The sequence below is a fragment of the Poecilia reticulata genome, linkage group LG16 (assembly GCF_000633615.1).
Source record: "Poecilia reticulata strain Guanapo linkage group LG16, Guppy_female_1.0+MT, whole genome shotgun sequence".
Taxonomy (NCBI): Eukaryota; Metazoa; Chordata; class Actinopteri; order Cyprinodontiformes; family Poeciliidae; genus Poecilia; species Poecilia reticulata.
The window spans coordinates 13437008-13462355 of record NC_024346.1 but is presented as its reverse complement, the minus strand read 5'-3'; the positions used below and the strand labels follow the sequence as shown (position 1 = coordinate 13462355).

At 39.3% G+C, this 25348-nt stretch overlaps 1 protein-coding gene across 3 annotated transcripts in view; it reads right to left on the bottom strand.

Moving 5' to 3' along the window:
• The window catches only part of erfl3 (Ets2 repressor factor like 3), a 70964-nt gene that overhangs the window by 20211 nt on the left and 25405 nt on the right, over window positions 1–25348 (bottom strand). For all 3 annotated transcript variants that reach the window (XM_008431317.2, XM_008431318.2, XM_008431319.2), the window contains one exon: window positions 800–1034. In XM_008431317.2, coding sequence (XP_008429539.1) covers window positions 800–1034 — 235 coding nt within the window. The remainder of the gene's footprint in view (window positions 1–799; window positions 1035–25348) is intronic.

The following is a 25348-nucleotide window of genomic DNA, read 5'->3' as shown; positions in this document are numbered from 1 at the left end:
GGAACAAAAAAGCAAAATCTGCTCCGCCTACAAACTTTGGACTTGTTTCGATTAAAGTGAACTCTGGCACAGTTCGAATGCATATGTGAACACCAAGCAAACCAGAGACTGCTCCAAAAGCAGGAAGCAGACTATAGCGCAAGGCATTTTGGGTAAATGCAACCAAACGAAGTGTGTGAGTCTAGCGCTAGCAGGAGAAATGGCTCATGGACTTTTGTAGGATTTCTTTTGCCAAAAGAAATCCTACAACTGTTAAATTTCTACGCTACTTCACGTCTTCTTTTGAGGTTTCTGTGTTGTTTCCTTCAGTGGTTCTTGGTGCAGCACCACCACAGGTGAGGGGGTGAACATGTAATTCAGAGGGTCTGGATCATTTGACACATTGCAGTGTGAAATCGAACCACACCAGGTGAAAGTGTAACAATGTAACAAATTCTGCAATTTTGGTCCTAATCAAACATCTAGGGGACTGTCAGGTGCGATAATATGTAAAACAAGGTTTAAAACAGACATTCACAGAGAGTCTTACCAACATGTTTACTCATTTGTGAATAAATTCAGGATAGTTCATACCCTTAACCTTGTATACTTTGATAAATCTAAATCCAGGTGCTTTTGGTTTTCCTTATTCAAAGAACAAATACAGTGATAAAACTCCGTCAAGACAGTTTTGCGTCTTGATGGAGTTTTCTCTGCTGAAGCTTGTGAGGTTTATGAGATTGTCTGAATTAGCAGATGAAGCAGTGATGGAATCACTCTCACAAACAATCACCCTCAGTCAGCCAAACTGTCAGCCTACCTCAGTGCCCTGCTGAGCTTGTCGTAGTTCATCTGTGGTTTACACTTCCTCGCCCCCCACAGCCGGGCCACCTCGTCCGGGTCCTTGATGACGAACTCCCCGTAGTCGCCTTGCCACGCGATAACATCATGATACTCCTCTTTCCTGAGCAGCTCCAGGATGAAGTGCCACAACTGGATCTGCCTGGACCCGGGGCTCGACTCTGGCTTGTAGGCCCATTCTGGAAAGGCGAACCCTGCAACAGGGCAAAAAGGTGAGTGGGTGTGATCTGAAATTTGCATGAAACCATAAAGTGGTAGTGATGATCTCCAATGTGGGGTCTTGAAACAATCGGCGTATGCTCAGAGACATTAAATTTGTTGGCAAATGATGGAAAGCAGTGCATGTTGTACTGTTGTGCATTGCAATAATAATAATAATAATAATAAAAAAACATTTAAGAGGTTCAACACATGCAGCGCGCTTAAAGGACTCAAACTGTGATTTATCCAAATTTATTCAAGCAATATTGTCAGTATTGGTTTAGAAATGGACTACCTTAATTCTTTTTAACTCAGATTCAAGTTACATTTTACCTCCTCCTTTGGTATCGTCCTGCTGTGATTTTTTATTCGCTTTGGTCTTGAGAGGCACAACATTTAAAAGAACTAGAGCTGCACAATATGTTGCATTATTAAAGGGCTGCAATATGACAATCATTGCTTGGATGCAATATTTGTTGAGTTAATGTATTTTAAGTTTCACGCATTCACACTCTACTGGTATAGTAATAAACTTGGCCAGCTTCATGAACTTTCATTTTAGACGCTAAAGTTTCCAGAGAGTTGTGAAGAACTAACAATAACTGTCACAATATTCAACAATGTAACTGCAATGCTTTCCTAATATAACGTTTTTGTAAAAAAAAAAAAAAAACAACAACAAAAAAACCCCTGGAAAACAAACATTAAATTAACTGTTGAAACTGAAACTGGTAGACTTGGATACGAGAAAGAATAAATCTTAACACTCAGTCTTTCACTGAATGCAAATTGTTAATTGTGCCACAAACTATACAACATGGGTGTGACAATTCCAATGTCATCACAATTTTCATTTTGTACAATTCAGATTTGATATAGGTTTGCAAAACAAAGGTTAAGCACTTTGAGAAAATGTGCCGAGTCAAATTACGCCAAACCATCCTGCAAGTTTTTCACTGAGACAACTGTGCTGCAGCTTTACCAAGAAACTGAAGGAAAGTTTGTCACTGCCTTAACCAAAACAACCAGCGACACCAACACAATAACATCTGACGCAACTTGCAAAAAGGCCATCTAAACATGGCTAAATGTTTAACATTTAAAACTGAAAACGACACTTCAATGTCTCCATTTTTTCATTCGGTCTTATAAAGGAGACTGGAGAACACTGTCAGGGTTCTTTGCACGTCTATAGATTGAAGTAGAAATAATTATGAATCAAAAATTGACTTTGAATTGAATTGTGAGAAAGTGAAAGACTCCCAACATATGAAATCAATAAATATTACAGCAGCAGCAGCAACAACCTATATTGAAAGACGTTTATTCTAAGAATTATAGATGATCAGCTATAATAGGGAACTTTGAGGTCAAAGTTTTCACTGGTCACATTATGAGGTCAAGCTTGTTGTGCTTGACCTCATAGCTTCCTGTCGGTGGCAACGTCTGATCCGAACTATATCTGTTCTGCAACACCAGCGTGAAAAACGCTGAGCGAAACTAAACCTTAATGAACAAACAACCAAACAAAACTCTGACATACATCAGCCAGGGTGTGCAGCTCTGTGTTCGTCTTAATCACGACTCTCATTGACTTTTCTAAACCACTTCCCCATGCTGTCATTAGGTCACCACCTCGCCACAGCAGCTCTCTGTAGGAAACACACACACACACACTCTGAAACTACAACTGAAAGTTGTTGTGTAAGTGGGCTTTCATGGAAGGGGTAGGTGCTCGAAAAAAAATAAACCTTTCCACCTCTCCTCCACCTCTTTCCTCTTTCAGGCAGTCACTCTTTCCCCTGACCAGAGGAAAACAACATGGCCAGTCATCCCTCCTGACTATCCCACCATCTCTCTCTTTCTTTCTCTTCACCCTCCGTTTGAAGAAAACGCAGAATCGGAGGCGCAGAATGAGACCGTAGGCGAGGGTATATGACTGTTTTCATGAGCATGTGTGCGCCCAAATGCACGAGCCTGAAAGAGTTTATGTGCCATTGCGTGTGTTTAAAAATGTTTGTGCAAGTCTCCCACTAACATTCTGTTGCCTGGGTGGTCAATAAATCTGACACGACTGAGCAAAACAAACTATTGGAGCGTAGTATATTGCCAAATTTTGCCTGGACTGGATTTTATTTTAGCTACACTCACATTGATGGCTCAGAGATTAGAAATACAAGGTTGGCCAAGACAAAGAAATATAACCCATCCTGCTTGAATGTCATCTGCAATACATATGGATACTTGTTGTTGCAAAAAGCATCAGATAAGAGGATGAACAAATGGATGAATTTGCATCAAAGCATCTTCCAAGTCTGTTGGCACTTCTGGTAGAGATGAGTAGCAGAATCTCACGGTGAATCTTGACCGAGTTTATTTATTCAGTAGGAAAAAGAAAGTCATTTTGTGGTCATTTAAAAAAAAAATCTTAAATAAAGCTGAATTCTTTAATCAACAACCAATGTTTTTTGTCCCTCCAGAAATCTAAAAATGGCGGGAATCCAATTTCTTTCAAAACTATTCAAAATGGGAAAGATAAGAAAATAGACATTAAAGTAAATATGTGTTTACATGGCAAGAAATGTAATTAAAAAAAACATATACTTGTTCAAACTTGTACATTTCTACAGTCTGACAAAAAAACTGAAAAGTGGCAAATAAGTCTGAATGCCAAAGTTTATGATGCCTCCACAAAACGTGAGCAGGTCAGAGGGGAAAACCGTCTCCAAAGCTTATTCAGCATAGAGAAAAGACTCCAGAATAACTACTAGATGATATTGTGTAAAAGAAGCCTGGATAAAAAAAAAAAAAAAACCTTTTTTATCCTACCATCATAAGCATAATCATGCAACATTTGCTAAACTCTGCTAAGATTCAGCTGGAACAGTCTGCGGTGGTCAGATTGAGATTTCTGCAACAAAAATGTTCCATGTGGGTCTCGTGTGAAGAAAGGTTAAAAATATGGAAAGTGTTAAGTGTAGTGGAGGATCTGTGAGGATGTGGGCCTTTTTCTTTTCCAAACACTCTTGGAACTTAGCTAGGATCACCTGCATTTAAAACAAAAAAATATATATATATAGATCAGAATCATACAAGTAGGAAAATCTAAAATGAACACCAAACCTATCATCCTTCAGGCACATTCTTGAAAACTGAGAAGAGTGGACGGTGTAAAATGTTATAAGAGTAGAGTAAGTGGTTTCCCACTGAACTGACAGGATAGTTGTCAAAACTTATTTCTTAATATGTCTTTTTTCCGCTCTCATTAAATAAACGTACAGTGGGCCCCCACTAATTCATGTTTCAGTATTCACCAAGTATTTTTTTGGAAAGCCAAATATTCATATAATTTTTTTGTAGAGTGTAAAGTTGAAATAAGGCTTTCAAAGCAGATAATCCAGAAGCTGCATTCATTTTTCCTTGGTGCTGATTGGCTGATTAACAGCTTTCTGTTGGGGTGCTAGGATGGTTTCATATTGTATAAATTATTGTCATCAAAATATGCCGTTAAAACCATTTATTTCTAGGTACTAATAGATTATAAGTGTTCATGGATGGCTGTGGTCTTCAACCATAACAAATACTGGGAGTAGAGTGTATTCAAATTTAAGGTTAGATTTTAGTCTAAAAAATTCATCTTTTCTTGCAGGAAACTTTTTATTAAGACTTCAAATATGGTGAGCAACTGTGACTTGATTAGTAATTAAGCTTTCTCTCATGTACATATTTAGCCAAGAACTAAGAAGTTAATAAAACTACAACCTTCTATATCATCATAGAGCAAAAATAAACATGTTCAAAACACAGATGAATGTAACTTATTACAGTAATTTTCTTATGTACTCCAGTGGGGTTTCTATTGTTATTCATTTGGCTAATTATACATTTCATTTGAAAATCCAGGAAAAGATTAATAATGAAGCATTATGAAGTTCAGAGAATCCAAAAGCAAAGAGTCGTGATGGATAAACAGGACTAAATTGTCAGATTATGGATGTCCAGGCGTGTCAGTGGACTCTGGACGACGGCCTGCAGTAGAGATGGGTAGCCCTGATAATCTCTTCTGCCCTAACCATTTAAGAACCATTGCATAACACGAAATAAGGCTGATAGCAAACTTTCGTGTATATAAAAATCTGCTTAATGCCTTCCTACTCAGTAAGGAGCCATTTCTCATCATGATTATGCTGCGTTTTCCCTCCACAGCGATCTATCTGCAAAGCATGGTCAATGAATCACGAACACCTACTCACAAGTCATTTTGTGATAGAAAATAAAGATTTCTGATGTTACTCAAATTATGTATGAGATGCCTACACATTTTCCATGCTCACCATAGCAGCTAAAGCTACAATTAAGAGCGTCTGGACCGAAACTATGGATCTTTGTCCCTGCAAGTAACATGTGAAATGTCCATCTGTGAAAAAAAACTAAAATAAAAACGTCAAACTGTCATCTGTAGTTTCTAAGACTTTCCAGTGCTGCATATGTAGGTGGCAGTTAACATGCAAATGACAAAGTCACTTTGTTTCCTCTTTTCCTTTTTTCTCACCCTACTCCTCCTCCTCCTGTCTTGCACACATTTACATTAAATCAGGAGGCACAACCAAACAGAGTGAGGCATCACAACACATTTTCCTGCAAAGACTTCAAGACAGCAAAAGAGAAACGGCGATTATATTTTACAATGATCGAGGTCGGCTCAAACTGAAGAGACTGGTCATATCTCCATCTGGCTGGAATGAATAAATTAAGAGTGCTGACCACATCTTCACCACTAACTCTGACGTGTTGCTGTTAAAAAACAAGACAGCTGCTCCACTGAAGCCAACATGGGATGACTGTGCCGGGTGTGTAGCTGTCTGCATGTAAAGCAGGGAGCTGTAAAAAAAAAAAAATAAGCAGAGCTTTTCGAACAAACACCAGATGAATATGGCATGAAAAACAGCTTCGCGGATTTTCAGCTGTTATGCAGACACTGAGCAGTTAGCTGGTCTTTTGTGCATATGCAATCATCTGTTTCAACTTTGGCAGAGAAACTCACTGAAAGTGAGGGAAAAGTACCCAGAATACTCTGTGGTTTTGCAGTTCTGGAAGAAAAGTTCTTAAACTTTATTCTGGAGTCAAATTTGACAGCTACCTTCCCCCCCACCCCCGTTCTGCAAAAGTTAGTGTGAAATACTCACAAAGCTGCACTGGCACCAATTAATGTTTGATCTAAAATGAAGGCAATTTCCAAAGACATTTTGTTGTACCGACATAATCTTATGTTTGCAAGATAAAATTGTGGTGGAACGCGATTCTGCTCATGGTGGCAGCATGTTGGAGCAGTTCTGTTATTTTAGTTCTGACTTGTTCTTTTTGTAGACTTTTGTTCATAATGGGTTTAGCTGAGGCATTGCATGTTTTGACAATTATTCCCTCTGGTTTTGGATGTTGTGCACCTGGAAGGATTTTTGCTCTTTTTTTTAAATTACTTTTGGAGAGTTGCTGTGATCTCTCCAAAAGTACATGGCAACGAGGTATTTTTTTCACAATTGGGAACAGCAGATTACCATCTTAAAAGCTCAATTAATACCTGAACTATGACCCCAAATCCTAAAGGAGTTTAAAACTAGTTTCATGGATGCAGAACAGGACCAAATAGCAGAGACAAAAGGAGGAAGTTCAAACTTTTTCTTATGTTTACGGTGCATTTATCGTATCACTTTACATTTGTCGTGATAAATTTCCCATCATAAGAATTTTGATTCATTATTATCACAATAAATTACAACTATTGTTTTAAAAAAACAAAGTTAAGTCTGAAGAAGAAGAGAGGTCTGACAAGTTTTTTCTAGGACATGTTGAGACTTTCAGTAGATAACAGGAAGGATGAATGTATTATAGCAAAGATACTGTTTTAATGTTTTGAGCTTCAAACCTCTGTGATGGAACATGCTTGATTTGGATCAACATCCTCTAAAGAGGATAGTAAGCAGCCAAACAGCAGATATTTTGGATCTGATACGATCCCCCGTATTTGAGGTGCTTAAGGACAATAAACATCCACGGACAGCTAAAATTCTCAAATAGTTTAAGACACCAAATAATACACATTAATACACACAGTCGAAACTGTCTTACCGCAAAATCTAATTTATACAATGTTTCTTATTTCCGCTGTTATGGGCACAACCAATCAGTGGTAAGGAAAATTAATGCCCCCTGGCTTGGCTAATATTTTAGATATGCTCTATGAACAACAGAGCGAATCAACAGGTATTCCAGTTATGATTTGGGGCTACATCCCACAGAAAACTCAGCAAATAAGAGGATCTGCAAAGCGGCGGTGGTCATAGGATTGATAGATGGATGGACAATTATGTTACTGGGGAAAATATTTAAAGTAAATTCTAAATCTTTATTGAAAACAACCCAAAAATATGTTATTTGTTGAAGAAACAAGTAAGGACCCAAGTTAAATGATTAAGCCAATAAACTTTAATTGCCTAAATATTAATCTAGAATCAATATGGATTCGGTACGTTGGATGATAAGAGCTCAGCAAAACAATCCAGTGACACAGTCCTTGAAACCATTTCATTTAGTCGCATGCGCGTCCCTAAAAATAGAACAGAGCCCTGATGAGTTCTCGTCATCAGCAGCGACATAAATCAAAAACAGAGCCACAAGGTTCAGGTGTGTGTTTATATGCCAACTGTGCAAACACGTGCCAGGATGTTGTGTACTTTGTATAACTCATCACAAAGCAGTAAATCAAAGAGGGCACATGTTAAGTATTTTTCTGTGCTGGTGGAAAAGCAGAGCAGAAAGAACAATCAACACCTCCTTTTAATAAACCCGAGTGTGTGGGAGAAATGGAAATTAAGCTATAGGCTCTGTGCAAGAGTTGGACATGCTGTGGTGTGTAAGGCTGAAAAACTAAGCTAAACCAGAGAGGCTTTATATCTGGTGGTCTGAAGGGGACAATTTAAGGTGGTAAACCTTTGTAGTAAAGAGGCTGATGGCAAATACTGCAGGACTCATTGGTTCTGAATGGTTATACTTTATGCCTTCTGCTCTATAATAAACATTCAGCAGAAAATAAGAGTATTTATTTCATTAGCTGTTCAGCTGTAAATCCCAGTCCATCCAGTCCATCGTTCTCAAATACAAGAAACTTAGAAAGAAGAAACATTCAAGGTTACATAAGCCGTGTTTTCATCAGCATTTTTTTATGCAGATTTTTAAGTATCACATTTGAAATGGTTGAGGGAAATGGCAACATTAACTTCGCAAAAAAGTTTTTAAGCCCTCTTTAGGTGGTTTTGCCTTGTTTGAAAAAAGATGGAAACACGTTTTCTGAGTATGTTCAAACTTTCCCACCAGTCTAAACCTCTCAGTCCAAACCTCCCTATGGTCGAGTCCAAACCTTATGGTGCAAGGTACTCCAGCCCAATAAACATCTTGGTTATTACAGCCATGTGTAACATCACCATCTGATGAAACCACAACTGGTTGATTCCCTCCAAACCAGTAGATGGAAACACGTCAAATTTGCATTTTCCTACTCCATATTTGGTAACATTTTGTGAAGAGGGAAGCTGTGTTCATGTCTTCCTCTTTCCATCAGCAGTTCTTGGTGCAGCGCCACCACAGGTGAAAAGTGTGACAGGTTTCTCAAAAGATTTGGTTTGTTTGACACAGTGTAGTGTGAAAGCAAATTGCACCAGCTGAAAATGTAACAAATGTTGCAAGTTTGGTCCCCAATCGAACAGAGTCAACCGGACTATAAAGTGTGGAAACAGCCTCAAAGCCAACTTATTTCAGTATCAGTGAAGTGCTCAAAATTAAGTCAGAAAAAAAAAGGAAGATATTTACGAGGAAGAGGCATCTTCCACGCTCTTTCAGGCTTCAAGAGAGAAAAACTTAAAGCAGATAACGGTAAGGCTTAACGAAGAACAGAAAAGTTGCTTGTTTCATCCTTAAAGCATAAACTGTCTTCAGTCCATGAACCGGACAGAGCATTTCCAGTAAAGTTTTCCTAGAAGATAGCTGAATCTTTTCTGCTTTTTCATCAATTTTTTTCTTTACTGAAATCAAAAGTCCTCCTTGAGCCAAAGTTCAATGCAAAAAATGAGTTTGGAGAGGCAATACACCCTGCTGCACAAGCTGTGTGTGTGACAAAGATGGTGAGGATTATGTTTGGAGGAATGTTGAGAGAAAGAACAGGTGTCTTTGTCCGTCCGTTCAGCTGAAGTCCAGCCCGGCCAGATCTGTCCTGACTAACACTGGATCTACTATCACACTCACACAGATCCGTTTCATCAGCCTCATGCACCCCAGAGGAGAATTTCAGGAGGGAATTTTGGGAATCTGTATTTTTCAGGCCGAACAGCAAGATGAAGAGGAGCAGTGGGGAAGAGCCTGCAGAGCATGACATAACCCCCACCACCACACTTAACCTCTCTGACCTCCACTCTCCCTCTCTTTGGCTCCTTTCCACCCTCACTCGCCTCCCTCCCTCCCCGGGGGAGACACCAGATAGCCATTACAGCCTGAATGCACGAGCCCGACACACACACACAAGCACACACTCTGCATCAATAATGTAGAAACCGGTGTGGAGCATTGACGATAGGGGTGCGCCTAATCTCTGCCCTGGGACACCACCGAGAGAAAGCAAGTGCGTCAAGAAGTGTGTGTGTGTGTGTGTGTGTGTATTGTGAAGTGGGACAAGTGAGGGGCAGGTGGTAGAAAGTAATGCAAAGCGAGCAAAGAGATGGAGGATGGAGAGAGGGGTTGAAGTGAAAGAGAAGAAGGCAAGATGAGATGGGGTGAGCTCTAGGACAAGTAAAAGAACAGAGAGAAGAGAGAAAGAACGAGGGATGGGGGAGGAAGGTCTGGGAAACAAGAGTGGGAAGAAAAAGAAAGTATGACAATGGTGACTGTGGGAGAAAAGTGAGTGAGAGGGGGTGGACGGATGGAAGGAAGAAGGAGGGAGGAGAAAAGAGGGGGATTAAGGGAGCGATGAGATCATAGCTCATCTGGTAGTCTGTTGTCATTCCAGGTCAGATTGCTGAGATCTCCCCCTCCTTCTCTCCCTCTTCTTTACTCCATCCATCTCTCATTCCCGCTCTCTTTCCCTCCTCTGAGAGTACAGATGACCCTCTTCCTCTTTGTGATCCTGGTAGCAGACTTTGAATACCGTTGCTATTCCAGCTATGTGTGGCGCTCAGCGTGTAAAAACAGTAGGAGAGAGCGGGGAAGATTAATTGAGAGTGAGAGAATGAACGAAAAGGAGCAAGAGAAAAAAGAAAGGGTGAAAGAAAGAAAGTGGAAAGGAGCAACAGTGCGATGAAAGAAAATGCAAAAGACTGGGAGCAAAAAGACTGAAAGAAAAAAAGAGAACAAATAAAAAGAAAGAAACAGCAAAGAGCAAAAAAAGTGACTTAATAAAACAAAAATAAACAAATGATCAGCAAATGCCCTGAAAATGTGTAAAAAAGCAGCCAAGGTTCTAAAAATATCTTCAGAAAATCAGAAAAACAGCCAATTAATGCGACTTCTGTTTAAAAAAAAAAAAGCAAATAAAAAACACAAAGAATGTAAGACTTGCACAGTACTGCGCCCTAAGAGCATTCTTGTTTCCAAGTAAACTTGTTTTGTTGATTGTGGATGATTCATGGATTTCAGACGTCAGCAATTTCCTCAATTTCATATTTAAATAAAAGGTGTCACTGCACTTACCTCATCGCTAATCTGTGGTCGATCTCACAGAATAATACAAAAACTAAAGCTGACAACCAAACATACTACACTCACAACTCAGGTTAAAATTTAAGACAAAACCAGCTTTAAAATAAAACAAAGTTTCAGCTCCTGTATTTTGATGTAAACAACACAATGATAATCTCAGATAAACATTTCTGGATTTTCAACAAATTAAAAATGCAACTTTTGTACTAAATAATCCAACACCTAATAGGCATCGTGATTATAAATTAACATCTGATGTCTGCATTAGCGCCTTAGCACCGAAGTGTCACAGAGGGCAAGTCCTGATGGGAAGGAGGCAGAGACAGACGGGCGGTCAGACAAAGTATTAGTGAGAAAAGAGACGAGGAGAGAAGAGATTCCCAGAGCTGTGAGTCCAACTCAGCAGCAAATCAACTGACAGGGCCGTGCCAAAGTAACAGGAGAGTTGCAGACTCAGGTTTTTTTTTTTTTATATACAGGGCCAGGGCCTCTGAACAGCCATTAGCGGCAGCCGCCTGGCACTGTACGACTTTAACCACACTCAGCTTTAGCGTGGATGTGGGATATGAACACTGTGTATGGATGAAGGATGTGAGGTCACCGTCTGATGTCAGAGTGTTCATGAAAGCACTCAAAGTTAGGTCTTTTATATTCAAGCACACAGATTTTTTGTCTTATCTTTCAGACATTTTGAAAATGAAAAGGCAGAAACTCAAGAAACTCATAGGATGGAGGGATGATGAAGACTGGAAGGCTTTGAGACAGAAAGTAAGAGTGATGGGAGAGGGAGGACGGAGGTGGGCTTGCTCGGCAGGAGGAGGAGGGTAATCAGAGCGCATATGCCTAAATCCCAAAGTGTCTGGGCTCTTCCCACAAGTCCATTAAAAATTCATTAGGCCAATATTAGACAAAGACTGAGAATGAGTCAAACAGAGAGAAAGACAGGGAGACAGAAAAGTAAAAGAAGAAAATGAGAAGTTAACCTTTAGTTTAAAACTACTCAACATGCAACCAATTAACCTACTATTTAGCTACAATTTACGTATATGGTGCAGATTCACCTCATGTTTTCTCAAGGCTCTCTAAAAGTAAAAGCAAAAAAAACAACCAGTTTATATGCAAAAATTTCAAAACTAGAAAAAAAAAAAAAGTCCAACAGCGTCAGTTCACTGACTTTCAGCAATCGCTCTTCAGATCGAATGCGTAACAACAGTCAATTGATTCAATTGAGTGATTAACTTTGCAGCAATTCCTCATTCTGGATATGAAGCAATAGTTGAGAGGAAGAAACCAGAACCAGACAAAGTGTGAGCGGCCGACTGCGATTTGAGCAAACTTATTGGTTTTTCTACACCTCTAACTTTATTTGAGTAGGTTATAACTAAAAAATGGTTAAAAAGATGTTGAAAGTTAGACACCATCTTTAATTGCTTCTGTGACAAGTTCTGTGCACATTATGTGGTTGATTGAATCTGGGTATCTGGTATCCACGCCCTTTTTCACTCTTGACTATGACATTCGGTGTTTGCTGCAGAGGGCTAAAGTGGCCAGTCCTGCTGTTCTCCACATATAAGCTCTGGATACAGCAGAAAGAGTTGAAAACAAGGCAGGCAAAACACAATCCATTTATTCTCTACACATGTAAAACAAAGGCCGGACATCCTGAAGCAGAAAAATAAACTTTTCTGGTTGTGAAAGTGAGCTGAATTATGTTGTGATTACCAACAAGTCATATCAAAACAGAGAATTTTGTTTGGAAAATATTATAAAGCTCTGAATGTTTGATGAAATGTGACATAAAAACATCATAGTAGCTTTCTTAACACAGTTAGCATGTGTTGGAGCAGTAGGTTGTGACTGACCTGCATAAATAAATATATTTGCTGCTCCCATGAATAGGGAGAATGAACATGCGAGGTAAAACAGCAGCTACCTAAAACTTAAGACCTAATCTTCAAATTGTCTGCATGAAAAGTCAAAAATATTAAGTTTTACTATGCAACTTTACATAAGAACGCTAGGCTTCAAGTTAAACCCAACCCAGAAGCTCAAATAGCTAAAAACCAGTCAGTGTAAAACCAAATAGTTTCTCCTTTTACTGGACCTGTTACTAAAAACATATGGCTATTTAGTAGAAGAAAACCATTTTTCACAGCCAAAGCCTTGTACATGAAGGAACATGTTAATGTGACCATGAAAAATGCATGCATGTTTTGCTTTGTCACTGCAAAGAGCTGAACAGAAATAAATGAGGCCGGCGGAGTAACAGAGGATGTTCAATATGGTAAGTTGTTTTAGTCATTTTTGCAGCCAATGTTTTCTAAAAGAAAAATAAACTTTTTAAACTGCTTGCAAAGATAAAGAAATGTGTTGAAGTACTTACCAGATTGCACTCCCTCTGTTCCTCTGCCCGTCTCATATTTCCTGGTACTGAGCTCATCGTTTGCAGTGACGAGGCAAACATGCATGCAGATTCATGCACACACTGACTCTCATTAACCCATGAAAATATAGTTTCTCTTCTATTAGAAACACTCCAATAAGCAGAAGAATTGATTTAATTTGGACTGATTGGTTAAAATCAACACAAAATATAACTCATGAAGATTTCTGGTTAAGTATTGTGTAGTAAAATTGTTCAGCGGAACAGATGGTTATATCTGGCTGTGCACTGATTGCAGTTTTCTGGCCGATAGCCGAATACCAATCTTTAAAAAAGATAAATAAATTCGTCCAGGGATGGGATCGGACCACAAATTCCCTCCAAGGATTTCAGTCTGAGCATCACTCGAGTGTCATGACAGGCCGAACAAACTTTAAACACCAAACATGTAAGCAGAGAGTAGGGAGGCTGCTCCACTAATTGTAGAGGTCATCACAGTCCAGCATCCTCCATAGGCTCTAAAGCAGAGCCTGGAGAGAACAAGGGCTGCTCCATGGCTTTGGAAGGGCTGAAAATAGCAACGCACACACTAACACACACACACTGGAGTCATTGTTCACCAGAGAGAGCAAAAACACAACTTGGATGGAGAGAAGAGGGGAAAGTACAGAAGTGATGGAGGAGGAAGAAGAGGGGGAGACGCGGCACAAGTGGGACAGAGAATGAGAAGGACATGATGTAAGATGAACAATTTGGCCTCTCAGCGTCTCTCATCGCTTCTCGAAACGCTTCTCCCAGTGAACAGACTGGAGTCTTTTCTAGGAAAACGAGGGGCGGAGCGAGAGAAAAGAAAAGAGCAGAATCCAGAGGGACCTTCAATCCCAGAACAAGAAGGACTCCTTATCTAGATGAAACAATGACAAAACAGGTGACATAATCTGAAAGAGTTGCACAAGATTTCTAACGTATGACTAGGAGAAGCAAAAACATTGCACATAAGGATAAGTTTGATGAAAAAAAAAATTGCTGCACAAACGGTTCAAAATCAGGAAAAAGGTTCTCTATAAAATATTTCCAGGTGTAAAAAATGGATGATCTGAATATTAAGCACTTAAACTTTTATGAACAGCACCTCTACTTATTAACAGCCAGTAAATCTACGGTAAATATTTAAACACCTAAGAGGAGACTTCTGGGTCCTAAAAGGACCCAAAACCTTTTAGCATGGAAGTTCAAGTCAGGCCTGAAGTGTTGAATGTGTTTTGCTGCCATGTGTACGAGAGGCATATTTCTGGTCAGGGTCAAAGTTGGTGCCAACTGGCCTGTACGACGGTGGGATGTGCAGCAGCACTCTAAGCAGCGTCACTGCTGTCACTTGGCTGATTATATGATGCTGTCTTCCTGTGAGTAGGAACACAGTGATCCCACGCTGAGCCACCTCTGTTTGGTTTGTGTGAATCACCAAAGGGAAACAGAGGCAGCTTAACAAGAATGTTGACTGATGTGTGAAAAGGGCTCCAGTCTGTTGATGAGAGGATGATTTTAGGTTGTGGGGAACAAGGCGTGCAGCTCATACCCACAGGAGAGGCCTCAACTAAATACATACAAAGAGCATGGCGAACATCAGCGCATGCACCAAGAGGTCTTTATAATAAGAGACCGGCACTAAAAATGCATCATTCCTTTAGAATGATGCAGTGATTGGAAATGTGAAGAAATACGAAGGGGAATTCAGCTACAAAATCTGATCTTCTGACTTAAGAGTCTTGGTACATAGGGGTGCAACTAACGATTACTTTATTATGTGATTATTCTGATGATTAATTGGATGAAAAGGATACATTAAAAGAAAATAAATTGTTCAATTCTTTTTAAAATAAGAAAATAATCATTTATTATTGCTTAAAATCCAATAATGTTGCATTTCTTCAGTGAATCTGAATCGGGTGAAGCTAAAACATTCAAAGGTGTTTTTGAAAAAAAAATCTCTAACACAAAATGCATCTTGTACAGTTTTGGCTTAATTACTGCTCTGGTTTTTCAGCAAATAGCCTTTTTTTTCTCCAGTTAACGATTAATCAATAACTAAATTAGCTGATGATTATTTCAATATTTGAGTCATCACGATTAATCAGATTAATCGCTTCAGCCCTAGTAACATCAGTGTTTGGTATATTCGGCCATAAGTAAAGACGGCTTAAAGCTATTTAGATTAAGTATCAATGGGGTTTATAAAAATGAAGCAAAATATTTATTCCACCACGTAAAGACATGTCTGATTTAGGCTGAGAAAAGGCGAGAGAGAGCAAGACATCAACAGCTAAAAGTGTGACTGAAATTTTTTTCTCACAAGTAGCTACTTTCTTTTCTTCTTCCGTTTAGGTTTCTTCTGCTGGATTTGGAAATTTTGGAAGTCTTTAATGAAATCTTAGAGTTACGTTCTCTAGAGACGTCAGACTGAGATTTTAAAATATCAAGTCCATAATCACTTAGTCTGTTTGAAATCGTTCACACACAGTGATGTCACCTGTGCTTCCAATATACATAATTAATGACCACTTAAGTCTGTAATGCTTCTCATTTCCAGGCCTACGCTGTGGAACAACTGTTAACGCTTTTGGTTTGGAGCAAGCATGGCCTGGGTTCGAATTCTGGTCAGGGCCAATTCTGCACCGGGTTCTCCATGTTCTCCATACCCATTTATGTATTAACTCTGGGTATTTGAAGGCAAAAAAGAGAAGGGAAATAGGTTAATTGGCCTCTCTAAATCGTTCTTTGGTGTGAGGGTGTCTGTGTACCCCGGCACTAATAGCTGGTTATAGACACAGACCCCAATGCAAACCTAGTGGGAGTGAGTGGATAAAGAACCTGGGTGGATGTTCTCATGTCAACTTATGATATAGTTCCTAAATAAAAATCGGGATTGTCTCAAATTGATTAAAAAATAGGTTACAAAACCCAGATCTGTGAATCTCTAGAAGAGATATTGAACATTCTGCAAACAAAACTATACATTTATCAATGGTAATCATACAAAAAAGAACCAATAAACTGCACTTGATCCAATCTCAGATGGTCTGGACAACTGGACTTTCTGCATGTAATCACACCCATAAACAAGCTTGGTGTGTATATAAGTGTGTGTGTTCTCAGGAGAGTGTTAAGAACAGCAGAATAATATTGTGTCAGCAAGAGAAAAGTCCTGTTGCTCTCAAGGTGCTGGTAGGTATATTTACTCTCACCAAAGTGACACACTGCTCCCAGGACATCAACTTCTCTCCTTGGACACACACACGCACGCACACGCGCACACACACACACACACACACACACACACACACACACACACACACACTATGAGCTGCACTGGTGCAAGTGGAAAAGATCAACACCTATGGTCTTACTGGAACCAATAAAGTTCACAATAAAATCCAATTCTTATGCAAGTCCCTTTTACTCTGCAGACATCCTGCAACATCAACAATGTTCAGCTGAACACAGCCTTCATTACCACAAACCAGGTTTCCACACCAGTGGTCAAAGAGCATACAAACCTGACAACAGCAGCTATTCATTCGGATTTGTCACAAAGTTCAGTCCCAGACAAAAGGTTTGGCTGTGAAACATAATACCATGTTTGACATTTCTGTGCTGGTGTTACAAACTAAACTTTCTAAATTGTGGTGCTAAACAAACATCCATGAGAACACAAATCGGTGGTTATGGGAAAGTCATCTTTTGTCTGGCCGTGTGAAAAAGAGCAGAAACCCAAAAGTGCGGAGTTCAGAGTGCTAGAAAGCACCACATAATCTAGAAGACAGTCACTCTCATTTTATGAATATGATTATCACATCACAAAGATAACGGGTCTAAAAGGAAAATCTAGACGCCGGAAACCCCAGTAACACTTTCTGGATCATTCTAGGAGATCTCAAGAACAAAACACCTGAACTGAGTCATTTTGAAGCGAAGGAGCCGAGGCTCTACCAAGAGCTCCTATTGTAACTAGGATTTAGTTATTTTAGTCATAATCCAGAGGCGTGTGTTAAAAGGTAGATGGACAGGTTCTTGTTTTTTTACTACAGCACACCAGAGAAGTGGCTACATTACTCCAGATGAGGCCCCAATCAGTCTGTCCGTCTCCTGTCCTACAGCCACGAGCGAACAAGAAACCAAGATACTTTAGCTGCTCTGCTTGTGGCAGGGATGGATTTCTGCCCCAGATGGAGCAGATCACCATTTTCCAGTTCCTCTGACTCCAACATGCACATAGATGCCGACTTTCATCTGAACTAATAGTTTCTAAATTTTTTCTTTAATCTGTGCTTCTGTATGACGAATTGCAGGAAACTAAATATTTTGTAAACAGACAAAAATGAAGTCTTATTTTTGTTAAAAGACCTCATCTCTTTTCCCGTTATAGACCGTCTCCGGAGGACGTTTCCATTGTGCGGGAAATGTAATGAAGTCATTGGCTAGGCTGATACCATTACAGTGGAATGTAGAGTAATGCATTGGCATGTATGAAGCTATGCAGCAGCCTTAAAAAGAATGTAAATGCTTTGGACAAGTGACTCCGTTAAATGGTTGTAAAACACAAAAAAACTTGCAATATCTGCTGACTTTGCATCAAAACCGTCTATTTTGCCACACTAAACTGATAATTTCCATCAAAGTTCATTTTTTAAGTCCTTCTGCCTTCGCACATGCATGTTATTGGCCTCAGGCGCCTCACTTCTCCTTCACCCAGCCTACCTATCTCACAGCCTGGTGTTAATGTACTTCTGCAGCCAAGTGTTTGGCACGGAGTTGCCAGTTGACACTTCCCCTCTGGTTCAATAGCACACTAGTTAGGTTTTTATTCGACAGCAAAGTAAAGCAATCTTTTGAAAAGCTGCAAACAACTCTTATCCAGTCACCAGTTTCAAGAGAGTCGACAGAGCTGCAAAGCGATAAGGGCCATATCACTCGTCGCTGTGATTCAGTTGAAGATCTAATCAAATCATACCCACATTTGAGGAGGAACAACTTCAGCGAGAATCCAGAAAAAGAAAAATGAATACGGCTCTTCGCCAGTGGTTATTCTCATACAATATTTCATATAGTTTCAGATATGATGAGAGACCCTGGGCCTTCGGTGTGTGTCTGTTTAGGGCTGAAAGAGCCAAGATCTAGAAAAGATATTTCAATTAATCCTCTTCACTACAGGCAAAAATATAAATGAATAAAAACAAGCACTTATTTGTGAATCATTTTTTTCTTTACATTCATTCTACTGTCATTTTCAAATGTAATTAAATAAGAAAATATTTTATTTATCCCAAAAGGAAAAAAAAAAAGTTGCCATAAGTCATCCAATAATCTTTGAAGAGTCATTATGGATGACAATACTGTGGGCAGGAAAAATCTCTGGTAGCAGTCAGTCTCACATCAAATCTGAAGAGGCCTCTGACTGAAGACTGCTGTTATAAGACAGCTTTATGATTGTCATGACATAATGACAGCTCCATTTCCGGGCAGAAGATGTAACATTTCCTACATGTCAGTTGTTGGCCTACTCTGCTAATCCACCTCATGTGCTTTTGCCGCTCCTCTTTAAATCTCAATCTATAAGACTAGGAAGTCAGGTAAAGAGACGCTGGGAGTCGAGGATATGATCTTGCCCATTATGACAGATGTGAGATAGTTTAAACTTCCTCCTTCTCTCTCTGCTCTTTGGTCCTGATCTGGATCCGTGAAGCCTCCTTTTCAACTCCTCTGGGATTTGAGGTCATAGTTCAGGTATTATTTGAGCTTTTGAGATGCTAATGCAATGTTGCCACGGTTACAACTATCCAAAAGTTAAAAAAGTAAGAGGAAAAATCGTTCCAGTTGCATAGCATCCAAAACCAGAGAGAATAATTGTCCAAACACCAAACGACTATCAAAAATAATACAAACAAAACTCTACAGAGAGAAGAAATCAGAAATAACATAACAGAGAAATCAGAAATAACATAACAGAGCTACTCCAATGTTCTGCCATCAAGATTTCCACAATTCTAGAAAAAAAAATACTTTGAAGGCATATTAAATGATACGAATGAAACATAAATCTTATACTAACTGCACTTCTCAGGAAACAATGCAACACTCATTTTGCACTTTTGTTTTTCAACATATCTCAACTTCTAGAGCAAAAGAATCACCTTGAGCTTTTTCAAAACTGTAGATCTTTCACAGAAAATTCATTAGTAAATGAAAGCCACTAAAACACATTTTTTGAACATATCTCCAGTTTTCAAAGCAAAAACACATCCAACAAGGAAGTTCATGTGAGAGGAGGGGGATTGTGTCAATTTAAAAAGTTTATCATCCATTTAATTTATGCTTGATGTGTAGGATAAACATAAATTCTTACTTTGTTGCTTTTCCATTTCTAAAAATACGCATTAGTCTCTCTGATACTCTCACTGTGTTGTGTGAATAGGAAACATGCTCCTGGCGTGTGGATACAAATAATTCTTTGCACGGCGAGAAGGTCCAGCACTGAACTTGCGACACAGGAGTAAATTAGATGTGGCAAAATCGAAGCGTATATCTATCAGGTGTGGAAGGTTTGAGTGTGTCTCAGAGACGGGTGGCACTTTCAGAGGGCGGTTTCCTGGAATGTGCCACTCTAGTGGGACAGGATGTGAGCAACTATTGTGTGTGTGTGCGTGCGTGTGTGTGCACCAAGGCAACAGAGCTGTTTCCTGTGTGTTCATGTCATTTCTGATATACAATGAAATCTGGCAGGGATGAAAAACCCACTGAGGCAACATTAAACCACAATAAATTTAGTTTGCCGGAAATACCTGCGTTCACTGTCAAAAAGCAAAGATAATATTTCCTAGAATACAACATTGGTGCATGTTGCACAACACTGCCTAAATTAAGCAAAGAGCAAATGGATGTAACATGCTCTACACATTTAGCATAAAAATACAAGACATGCATCTAGTCCTGTCACGATGACAAATTTTACTTGATGGTAAATTATCAGAAATTATTGCAACAAGCGTTAATATTGATGTTTTGAAATGATTTTCAAGTAATATATTGATAATGGCATAATTATGCAAGTTCACCCTCTTAAAGACTAAAAACTTTAATTTTGTACACTCCACACCTTAACTGGTGGACATTTTAAATATTAAAAAATAAAACACAGTAACCAAAAAGGAAATAAAAAGATACAACTAAAACTACAAAAAAAATTGATTATAAAGTCTCTAAACAAAATTCCCCTTCAAAAAATATTGATCATCAGCATGGAAATGATCACATGCTATAAACATGTGCGACAAAATCAACACAACTGGGACTGAAATATTACAGCAATAACACAATAACATTACTTACTCTCACACTACGCTGCACCATTTGCATCAATGATGATTCACTCACCACAGCATGCTGGATGCTTGTAATTTAAACCGACAGTCCTACTTATTGATTCATTTGACTAGTTACATGACCAGATGGGGGGAAATCAGAGAGCATTAAAATGTGATTCTCAGGATCAATTGATTATTAAATAAGACAGAATACATCAAACACGGAGGTGATGTCACTGTAAAATTGATCTAATCGCATCCTGACGCAGCAGAAGACTGAATACCACACCCTCACATTTATAATTAATGAAACGGGAAACAATTCTTCACAAAATCCCCCTCATTTAGACCCAGGTTATGTGTTTTTTTTAATGTGCTAGGTGCTTTATGATCTCGTCTTGTTTTCAAACCCATTATTGTGCGTCATACTGTCCCAGGAGCTGAACATTATGTTTGCACCTTTATACAGAAATAAAATTTATGTTCAAATACCTTGCAACCTGACATTCAAATCAAGTTTAACTTAATCCAAACCTGTTAAAGTCCTCTGTGGGATTCATTCTCATCCTAACATGACACGCATTTTAGTGTAAAATTAATTCCTCAAGGCAATTTTTTTATTGATTAAGAATAAGGTTACTATATGAAGGAGCAATTAGCGGAAATGCTACTCCACAAAAGTTACCATTTCCTTTCCCCAGATCATTTGTGATCTTGAGTTGCAAAGAAAAACAAAAAAAACAAAATACCTAACTGTTCTCAGATATTTGAATAAATGTGAACAGTAGAGAGGAATTTCTTTTGATTAGAGTTTATTCTTGAATCCAAGATACAAAAACAAAGGCAGTTTTAGGAGATAACATGGGAGAAAAGCTTTAAAGTATTGTCAATGTAAGTTCAGGGAGGAGGGGTTTCCTAGAAGAACAGCATGTTCTATCAATGCAAACAGAGTTGATCAGTTTAACGGTCAGCGGTCAAAAAGTAAAAGCAAATTTAGTACTGGTGCATTTTCACATTTTTGCTTGCATGTGACAGCAGGAAGTGTGCCTTGCTCAGAAATCAACCTTAAATGACGATGACAAAAAGAGAACCAGAAAAACAAGTCCGCAATAACAGCTACAGACTAAAGATGCCCGGCGTGAGTATATTTATGTGCGCGAGTGTGCGTCAGTGCTGACTCAGTGCGTGAATGTGTTTGTAATTCAGCCTTCAACAACGCAAACTCTCCTCCATTCTCTTGTCTTTCGCTCTGTGTCTCCTAGCAACCAGACACTTAAGGCCTAAAAATAACCCCTCCAGAAACGAACAGAACAAAAAAATAAAGCATAAACGGCAATTAATCCTTTCAGGCCTGGAACACCGACTCGAATAGACCAGGTATTAGTGAGGAAAGAGAAGAGCGGGAGCAAGACGGCGTGAGAAGAAGAGAAAGCGGTGGGGGGGAGAGAGTGGGAGTCAAATCTGCCAGCAACAGGTAGTCGTCAGGAGACAGACTTCTGCTCTGCATGCCTGTTTGCCCAGTAGCCAAGACTGGTAGGCCTTCCTACCTGCGTCTCTAAGCTGCAACTGCTCAAGGCGAACACAAACTGTACTGTAACGCAGCCGCTCAGTTGTGCAAGAAGCTGGAAACAAAGTATTATTAGAAAAAAGTTTTTAAAAGAATGAACAGAGACACGATTCGGAGCAGCAACCTCCACAAACTGCAACACGTTTCTTATGTTAAACAGCTAAAGATTTCACTTTCAACCTGGAAGCTATTTTATTAATAAAGCATTTCTACAGCTTGACATTTCTATTGGTTATTAAAGTTATCTCTCGAGAGGAGGACGTCTAACTCGTGTGCTGGAGTTGCCTGCAGCGACATAATAACTCCTGAAATTATCATGCGATTTAAAACACTGTTGCTTTCGGTGTGAGACGCTGGCTCTCGGGCAACCTCTCACAAATCTCACACCAGTCGAGCTCACGGTTCAAAGTCATTTCCTCAAGAAAAAATAGAGGTGAATGAGAAAATATGCTAAATGTGACCAGTTCTCCCACAGACAGGCACAACTGGGATTAATAAAAGTCTAAATATTGGTTTTGCGTCATCAGAAGCAATTAAATAAATAAAAGATCTTTTTTTTTTTTAACCACAGATACATTAATCATTTAGTAAGAGATCAGATCCTGCCAGTAGTTTCTTCACTGGTTCTGACTTATGTCAGATATGAAAGAAAAGAAGTTTGTCACCTTCTGCAGGATAATTTTCAACTTATGTCATTTACAGGAGATGCTCCAGTCAAAAAGAAAAGAGTAAGAACAGAAGCCTTGGCGTTGACTGTTTAGGAACTGACCCTGTTATGTTCATAAATTCAACACTGGTGTGCAAACATACAATCCTAAACAGTGTAGGTGTTTTGACACACATCACACACACGGCGTGTGTTCGTTGTTATCATTGTATTGCACGTCTGAGGTCTCCTCCTCCGAACGGGAACATTGCTATTGTGAGTTTTCTCCTCTTTATTCGGTGCAAAATAAACAACGTTATGAAAGTAAGTGAAAGACGACTGAGTCATGGACACGCACAAGCAGGGAGGCCTGCAGTTTAGCGCCTGCAGCTGACACATTCCACAGTGAATTACCATGCTGGTTATGAGATAGCAAGATATAAAAACAAAGCGGCGCTTCACACCAGAAGTATAAGAAGTCATGAGAAGTTCTTGATGTTCTTTTGAATAATTTCACGAGTGAAAGGGCTGGTGTGTCTCGCACTTAAAAGCGTTTACTATTAGGTGAACATGATTAGAGAAGGTCAGAAAGTTGCTGAGTAAGCGAGCAGACGGACGTTTCTGAAAGATTTCACTAATGTTTTTGCCAGAACTCAAACTTTTTCAAAGCAATCGGTGGGTTAAATGAACAAAGAAGAAACATACAAGCTGAAAAATGTGGTTCTTCAACTTAAAGTACAAGTTTATGCACTAATTTTCAATCAATAAGTAATGTTTATTTCTAAATAATCTTGATCTACAATGTAGAGGTGTGCCGATCGATCGGCCACCGATCATAATTGGCCAATTTCCGTGAAAAAGTGTATGATCGGTGATCGCCGATCACGGTCTCTTGTTGCATCACCTGCATCTCATTTTGCAGYCTGCCTGTGCAGCTGGTTTCCTCTTTCCTTCACACTGCGCAAGCGCGCAGCAACACTAATCCTAAACGATGTGTAACTATAACGCTCTGAGTGAAATGGGGAAGTTTGCGTGTTGCGGCGGAAAATTTAAGCACGTGGGGTGAAGCACGTCAAAATGCATCAACACAACGAAGCTAATACGACATAAAAACAATGCCATACTTGACGGAGTTTGGCTACATSGAGGCTCACTGCAGTAAAAAAGACATATGGAGGATCAGATAGCAGGTAAAGCAGCGCACAGCTACAAACACTCACCCGGATTAGCATGACGGTAAGAAAGCTAAACAAATAACCCGCAAAATTATTTAAGTCTTCGAGCTGCGATGTAAGACGCTGGTTCTGCTCTCGCTGTTGAACCGCTGCTACGCGCTACAGGTAGTAATATTTCACAGACGGAGCGCCGCTTCTGCCCCATCTGGCAGTGACTCTCACACCGAACCTCTGTTTAAAGCTGCAGCATCTAACCTAAAAAAATTAATTTTACATACGTATTAAAACTTTCACTGTCCTAAGATGAGACAGATAATCTCTGAAAAAATAATCGATCTCCTCCCTGTTCTGCATAATTACTCCGCTCAGTCAGAAACAGCCACCCCTGCCAGCATGCCTAGGGTGGGTCCCATGTGGGGAAAAGGAGGGCAGACCAGATTGGTCCCATATGGGTTTGTCCGCGGGTTCCACGGTGGCCCCACATGGGGCAAAACCCGCGGACAAACCCATATGGGACCCATATATCAGCCCTCCTTTCCCCCACATGGGGCCCACCTAGGCATGCTGGCAGGGGAACTAGCAGTAATCAGCTAGCCGCCATGCTATCAGGAAGTTTTCATTCAGTAACTCAGGATTGTTTATTGTAATGGAACCTGTATTTGCCTTTGAATGTWAMGTTTTATACTTGAATYTTTTGGCAATGTTGAGAAGTTTTATTTTGACTCTTTGCATTGTTTAGCCTCTTCAGAGCCTTCATATGTTTTCAGTCTGTTAAAGATAGTATTACCGATARMAGTACAATTTGCACAATGCCCATTTTGTTTTTTTCTTGGAAAAAGTTATTAAAAACAAGTTTTTGTCTAAATTAAGGTGAATTCATGGTTCCTTTTTCTACATAATGTAACCGGTAGTGCTGATGATTAAAAACATCATAATTATGTTATCGGTATCGGTGATCGGCCGGAATTGGCCCTCATGGGTGATCGGAATCGGCAGGAAAAACCTGATCGGCACATCTCTACTACAATGTAATGTTTTTAAAGTGTGCATTTCAAATGTACTGAAATGTGTCATTTTATAAAATTGTCTCAGGTCCTGCTAGTTGTACAATTCTTTTTTTTTCTTTTTTATGCAAAATAAAAATTTTTTGTATTCTTTTAAAATAAAAATCCTTTTTTGTACATTTCAGTTTCTTAAATAAAAAAGTCACTAAACATATTTTAAACAAATTCTAAATTACAATTTTTGAAATGCAAACTATTCAAACCCCTTTGCAGGCAAATAATGTGTTGCAATTTTGTAGTGTCATGTAGCCAGTTTTTCACAATCTAAGGTGATTTCTTGAGTTTCAGCAAAATTATTGAAAAAGCTGTTTTTAAGCAATTAAATAACTTCCTAACAATAACAAACTGCTTTGACTCCTTCCAGTCTGGTTTT